The 7,500-nt window shown below is 35.2% G+C and overlaps 2 protein-coding genes across 3 annotated transcripts in view; one reads left to right on the top strand and one right to left on the bottom strand.

The window, feature by feature from the left end:
- The first annotated feature begins 144 nt into the window (after positions 1-144).
- Nemp (Nuclear envelope integral membrane protein) overlaps positions 145-7,500 on the top strand; it is an 18,712-nt gene continuing 11,356 nt past the window's right edge. The window contains exons 1-4 of one of the 2 annotated variants that reach the window (XM_086550646.1): positions 145-313; positions 2,732-2,821; positions 3,232-3,353; positions 5,729-5,927. In XM_086550646.1, coding sequence (XP_086406772.1) covers positions 172-313; positions 2,732-2,821; positions 3,232-3,353; positions 5,729-5,927 — 553 coding nt within the window. In that variant the 5' untranslated portion in view covers positions 145-171. The remainder of the gene's footprint in view (positions 314-2,731; positions 2,822-3,231; positions 3,354-5,728; positions 5,928-7,500) is intronic. The other variant, XM_086550647.1, reaches the window with a different exon arrangement.
- The window catches only part of LOC122257440 (COMM domain-containing protein 2), a 2,627-nt gene continuing 1,457 nt past the window's right edge, over positions 6,331-7,500 (bottom strand). The window contains exon 4 of the mRNA XM_043022725.2: positions 6,331-6,876. Within this exon, the coding sequence (XP_042878659.1) occupies positions 6,731-6,876 (146 nt within the window). The 3' untranslated portion in view covers positions 6,331-6,730. The remainder of the gene's footprint in view (positions 6,877-7,500) is intronic.

Here is a 7,500-nt window from a genome sequence, read left to right as displayed (position 1 = left end):
GGCTTATAGAAAATTATTCATGATGGAATTCCGAAATTTTATGTGGGATTTAGCAGAGTTACTAATCAGAAAATAAGATAATTCATATTCAAATAAGAAAGGTAAATGCACTATAGCTTATCATAATTCATATTATATGTTCGTATACAAGGCAATCGTTGCTATTCAAAGATGGCGGTCATAACAAACGTGTGGAAGTGCGTTGGGAGAGCTATTTTCCCTGTTTTTATCGTTACTTGTTTCTGTTTATTGCCGGCATTGTGTGAGGAAGAAACAGAATCAAATTTCAACTTCAGTGAAATCCCTGGAATCGGTAAGGGCCGTAAAATATACTAGATTTGGTAGCCTTTTTCCCATGACGGAAATAGAAATGTCACTTTTGTGGTAATTTGAGAGTTGAGTGACCATTTTTGGAGACATAGAATCAGTCACCATTTGATGATTATTATCTTATTAATATGGTTTTGGGGTAATTTATGTGCTAGTGAAATATGGGAGAGTGATTGGCCTGTTTTCTATAGGCCTATGGGGCTATACTTGTTCAAACGTGTTTCTCAGCATCTTGTGTAAGGGATTTTGTATCTCACTATTACTCATTTTTGTGTGCAGTATTATTGTATCGTGGTATGCATTTTTTTTATGTGTAAATTGTATTTGTTGTGCAAAATGTAGTTATCTATCTGGAGTATACAAAAAATGTTGGTTGTTCTGTGTAATTATGAAGTATGTGCAATAGTCTAAGCATGTATTGCTATTTTATTTAAAACTACTATGTACTTTTTATGATTTGATTTCTTACCACTTGGTTACCCTGGTAGCTTAAAGCACTTGTTGAAAACATACTTCTTTAACTGCAGGGAAAATATGTTGTCATTTGCCTTTTGTAATGTCTGCAGTATTTGCAACCATGATATTTTTTGATGTAGTGTTTGAGAACTCTAAGCAGTGTTATTTTTGCAAACTTTTTTTTCATATCAACACCACACTACCCTCTAGGTCTGTGTCTTTGATTTGTCTGAGCCTCTTGAAGAAGTGGGAGAAAGTAACTAATATTTGTTCTGTATCTTATAGAACAGAACACTTTTTTATTAGAGTCAGCCTGACATTTTAATCATTACCCATAAAAAGGAAGAACTCTATTCATTTTAAATATGCTGTGAATGCGGAAGTAAGTTACTTAATACCAAAGTGGTACCGATAGATTCCTCTTACTCCCTACTAATGTATAGCATATATATTCTGCAATTTCCCCCTATACCCCACAATCTGGACCCTGATAGTATGGGAGGACATGGAGTAGATTACGGAAATTGTAAAATAATATATTAACCCTATGACGATGGTGAGTCACACCCGTGTGACACAGCTAAATTCCCGATGCCGGGGCGTCATGCCAGTGTAACGTTTCCAATGCAATATTGCAATGGCCCGGCGTAGGGGTTTTCACATAGCGCGTGCCCCGTCAGGAAAGGGTTAATAAGTTTCATTGACATATGTCACAAATTTACCATAGTTCTATCCAATTTCAATCTACTGTAAAGTAAAATGTAAAAGACGTGGTTCCTTCACAATATGCTCACCTGCATGGTGTACTGTGTTCAGAGTGATTACAGTCTCCTCTGTGCCTACAGCGCTAAGATGCTATGGCTTAAAATCAACAGACAAAAAGTGCTTGATGAAGGTCAAAGACTGGTCTACTTAATTGCCTCCCCTACTATCAGGACCCAAATTTTGGAGTATAGGGGGTGGGAATCGCAGATTATATCCGCTATATACGAGTAGTAGAGGGTGAGAGGAATCCATCAGTACTGCTATTGTGGTAATTTGTAAGACGGAAGTATTCTGATATACTGTATTCTGTTCCAATCTTGAGATATTGCTGAGGTATAAAGGTTACTCCAATCAGTAATTCTGTAGAAAAGCCTGACGTTGCTGATACAAATAACTTTGGAATTGATGGATTGCATGATGTATACTGTCCAGATATCATACTTTAAGTCTACCTAAACTAATTTCTAGGGACGATATTGGTAGCAACTTAAAGTGGCATGGTGTCAAGTGAATGCAGCTACGGCCACTTCACTCAGTACTCAGGCAAAAAGCCAAGAAGCTAATGGTATACAAGCTAAAGCTTGTAATCCTCCTTTTGTGATTTACAGCCAGTCCAAACTCTGTCTTGCCAGAATAATAGTGGTGAAGTTTTACTTGCTTTTCCTGGAGTGCCATAGTCATATAGGGCATGTCATGATGGTAGTCATCTGTACATGCTTTGCCACCTCTCTTGAAACCTTAATAAAACACCCTTAGAAAGAGGGTTATAGGGAATGGAGCCCCTAGAAATAGCAAATAAGTCTTACTTTACTTATTATCATATTCTGTAGTTCTTAGTAGATTTACAATTTTTATCCCTTTATGCCAGTTGGTTACCTCAATCTCATTTCAAGACCAGACAAAGGACAGTAAGTTTAGGTGCTTTTACTAAGAAGGTAAAGGCCTTTGTTGTAGATGTAGCTGTAACAGGATGTAAGTTATATATGTAAGTTTATAAGTTGGCCTTTTCTGTCTTGTCTTTGTCTTGGTCTAGTCTAGTCTCATCTGGTTTTGTCTCGTCTCATCTTATTTCGTTTTGTCTCGTCTCGTCTCCTCTTGTCTGGTCTTATCTCATCTTGTCTGGTCTGCCTTTCCTGCATCTATGTCTTTAGACATTTATTTGCATTTCATTGAATTGCAGATCCTGATGATTTTGGAAAACCAATTGGGAAACCCAAGAGTGGTGCCACAAGACATGCTGATGAATCTAAGAAGGAAAAACCACTCCAGGGTAAGAAATTAATAGTTTATTATTGTTATTGTAATTATTATTCTCAGTATTGTTATTAGTTATTAGTTATTAGTTATTATTTTACTCATTTTGAATAGGTTACCTGAGGTCATTGGTTATGAAACCTTGATTTTTAAAATTCTATATATAATTGTTAAGTATTTGCTATTGAGAAAACTGGTTTATATAGTGGTTAAACAAAGGTTAAACATGTCCCTACAATTATTTTACTTGCCAGAAATGGATTAGGATAAAATTTGGTAACAGCACACCTTGATTGTAGATAGGGCAGTAGTTCTAAAATCCATTTTTTTTTATTTATTTTTTTTTCCTCCTTTTCTTCTTCTTTTTTGCAGTTCCCTGTTGTATTATTAAGCACTTTAAATTAATTTCACTTCCTTCTGTTGTAGATTATTACCAAATGCATGCGGGAAAGAAGTTGTTTTTGACCTCCGATGGCAAGAGGAAACTGCACATCTTTTGCTATGGCGGTGAGGCTAAAGCACTCATCACAGTCTTCAAAACAGTTGAGGTAAGGTTTTAAAGTTGAAATATATTTGAAAAATCATTTATACCAGTTTTAAGAACACTTGATACTTTAACTTTTTGCCGGTATTCAGTACGTTGATTGGTAGTTATTTTAGATTGTATAAGGATACTGGTAACTGGTGTACAATTTTTTAGCTATTTTCACTTATATTGATGGTAGATGGTTGTGTGGTGTTTGTTAGTAAGGAGTTAGGAAATATTCAGGGTATTGCAACACATGAAAGCATTGGATCCATAAAAAGTGTTGTTGTAGCATCAATAGTCAGCTCAGGAGAATTGATTCTTGGGTTTGAGAACTGTTTTGGTATAATGGCCAATGGTCAAGATTACAGGCCTGAGACATTAGCATATCCATGCTATAATACAGTTTTGCTATCCAAGAAATATGATAGCTGCAGATGGTGGATGTAGAGAAGCATTGTTGCTAGATTTGGGTGAGTCTGGAAGAAGTTTCATAAGAGGTTTGTATATTGGAGGTATAAAAAGTATCTTTATTTAACCCTTCATGATGGGACTTTTTTTGCCTACTTATTACGCCAGGAAGATAACAAGCACATGACGCTTCGTTCTGAGGTGTTTTCCTGTTACGCAGAGCCACACTGAACCTCTTAGAGTGTTTTTCACCCACCTTATTCTTTTGGTTTGCATGATTTGCATCTACAATGTAAAGGCATGTAAAAATATTGCCATGTTTTTGTCAAAAAACATGTTACAGCAATGTTTTTGAAGTGTTATTTTATTAAACTTTGCCAATATTCTTCACTTATATGAGATAATACCAATGGGGCATCAGAAAACATGTATTTCACTTTCCCCCCCCCCCCAAAAAAAAAAAAGAAAAAAAAAAAAGAAAAGAACAATATAAATAATTATATATGTACATGAGTGTGTAAATGTACTTTGTGACGTGACATTATGTAATATCATGGGTAATCAACAAATTAGAAATAGTTTTACATTAGGAAATTTCTATTTTATTTTATTTTTTGGCCAATCACATTTGATCTTACAGTAGTATTTTGACTCGGATATTTTTATTCAACTGATCAAGAAGCAGAAATTACCATGATGTCATCAGTGTGATGTAGTTTTCTGTGACGTTTTTTTTACATTATATCATATTTTATGACATTCAAACACCTAAACTAAAGTAACAAGAATTATGAACATTTTTAAAAACAATCTAAAGTTCAATTGCCGACGTTTCAGTACATAACAACTTCCCCGCCTGGTGAGAAAATGCATGACGTCTCAGGACGTCACCTGGGTCTGGGGATATTTTCTATCCACGTGATAGGACATCAACCAGCACAAATGGGTTAAGGGAGCGAAACTTGGGATGGTGGGAAAGATGCCATGTTAAGACTAGAAAGGAATTTTATGATGATGATAAGATGAATTTATGGTGTCAGCATAAAGGATAAAAACAGTCGTGTGAACCAAGGGAATGCCTTGGGATACCTAGTGTGGCAGAAGTCATTAAAGGTTGAAGGCTGCAGCTGTATAGATGTGCAGATATCAGCTGGATTAGTTTTTGGTAATTCTTGTTAGAATGGCACTTGATTTTCTCAAAGTATTTACAAACCTATGTCTTGAGCTGTAGGGTTTCCAAGATATCATTAGCCCATTGTGTTTGAAAGCACCAACTACCAATTCAAGTGCTTGATTGTGATTTTTCTGTAAGGGAAAGTATGCCAGGAGTTTTGCTGTAGGACTGTTAGTGTTCCGCTTGTATGAAATTTTTGGTGAGACTAGAACTTGCACATTGCAGTTGGCAGGCCTACTCACAATTTTATGTTGGGCTATACCTATTAAAAGTATACTCTAAATATATGATGGGGCCTTATGCAAATACATGGTGAGAGGGTATTTCAAAGACTTTAGTTCCAAAATCACTCATTAGAAATAGGGAAATGCATTTATTTAATAATTTATGGCTAAATTATTGTATATGAATACATTCTATGTAACATATGTCAAAATCACCATCTTTATATTACTACCTGGCAACACACAACACTTTGTCTGGTACGTAAACAGAAACCTCTCTTCACTTGTATTGCACACTGTACTTACCAGTCATTATTACTATCTTGTAGATAGGTAGCACATGTAATTTTTGTTGTATTCATTACTGGAGCACAGGAGAGATATCCATTCATTAGCTATGTTTACTTTATTTTTTATATTAGAATCAACTTGTACTGTTCATCTAAATTTTGTAATGTGCATTTGAATACATGCAAGCAGATCTTGTGTGCTGGAAAGGCAATATGTGTCTGTTTGTGTATAAGAACATATTCACTGGATAAATTGCTAAAAATAGCATCACTCAAATAATTTGCATTTTTCTCTCAGCTTCACCTGGACATCGATGATGACAATTTCCATCACTATGAAGGTCAGAACTCATCAGTTGTAAGGCAGCAGTACCAAGATGCCTCTTGGCTTGCTTTTTATCCATGGCGGATCAAGACATTCAAGCTAGACTTGTACAAACCGTCTTGCATCGGGATTGACAGCAAGAATGGTTTCAAGGTTGAACTGCGTCTACGATGTAAGTAGGCAGTGTCTGTTCTGTATGATGCATGTTTTTTCTTGTCATTATTTGGTTATGACTACTGTTTTATTGATTATATTATTGCATAGATTTCCCTTATTCCCTTATACTTTTTTCTGAGTGTATTCTTTTCTTTCTTTTTCTTTCATATTCCTTTTCACTTATTCCCTTAACCCATTAGCAGCGGATGGCATGGTTTGCTGCCAAGGCAGTGTCAGTCGTAGACGCGTATGGCACAGTGTTAGACAATGTAAACCTGCCATCCTACTGCATACATTTTCATTCATTACCTAAACACACAAAGCATATAAAATTTATACATACAAACAGGATATATTACAATTATATTGAACAGAAAAGCAAAAGCCAAGTTATATTACACATGGATAATGAATATATATATATTTTTTATAAATAACTTTTATTTCAACTCTGCCATATGTGGATGAAAAAAAAGGTAAATTAAATATCTTGAGAATTTGATGACAGCAACAGAAAATGCAGACAGCACCACAAAGTAAATTAATGTAACAATCTCCAAAGAGTAAACTAATGCAATATTTTATGCCAAACAAGAAATGTAATCATCTAAATAATATCTTTACGTATTTATTTTTTTTATTTTCTCAGATCAAGATGAAATAATTATAAATCCAAGAAATAATTTTAGACAAAAAAAATAAACCTATCAACAAAATTACCTATTGGAATGCAATTTTCCCCCCCTATGCACTGAAAAAAATAATTGCATATTAACATCAGACCCCAAATCTTGAGCAAAGTATTAATAGCCATTAAAGCTACTTTAAATGCCGATGAATTTTCCTCGAGTGATGTGTCCGAGCTTCATGTAATGCTTCTTCCAGCACTGCAGTCATGTGTGCGAGGTTGTTGGGATCTGTCTGCAGAAGTAATTTGCTAGGCTGGTCTTGCAATGTGCCATCTTCTGTTGATACAAAGAATTTTTGTTACTTTTGTAAAATTTGGAAGTAGTTGAAAAGGACAAGGATCATAGATGATATAATTATGATAACCATAAATCAGTGTATTTGATTTAATGCTGGGTGACATGATATCATGTCATGTGGTGGCAGCACTTGTTGACAAGGGCACAAGATCATGTCATGGTCATATGGCAGGCACGCTGAGTGATCATGCACACAGCGGGTGGCTGCAGCCAGAATGGGCGAATAGCCCAAGGCGCTAGGCCTGCACTCATGAAATACCCTGGCATTGAGACCAGATGGAGCAAAAACAGCCCCCACCATCATCAGGTTTATATAAATATTTATTCAAGTAATTTCCTACTCAAATTAACCTATAACGTCTCCACAAAAGGCATTTTTCACAAGCTTTTCTTAAGGTGTATCCCATTTTGGAAGGGTTAAGGTACTAATCTTAAAATAAAGCACCATTTTATCAATATTATTTATGTATTGATATGGATGCTACCTTTCTGTAAAATCCCATTCAGCAATTAAATTCATAGTCATTAATGTAAACATCCTTTCTACTTATCTTGAACTGAAAAGAGTGTGGTGAAAATAGAGGATGATTAACTATATTTTGA

The sequence above is a fragment of the Penaeus japonicus genome, unplaced genomic scaffold (assembly GCF_977035675.1).
Source record: "Penaeus japonicus unplaced genomic scaffold, GWHDUDI00000001_assembly GWHDUDI00000024, whole genome shotgun sequence".
NCBI classification, from domain to species: domain Eukaryota; kingdom Metazoa; phylum Arthropoda; class Malacostraca; order Decapoda; family Penaeidae; genus Penaeus; species Penaeus japonicus.
Note: the sequence above shows the minus strand (reverse complement) of the source record. Positions and strands in the feature narration are given on the sequence as shown.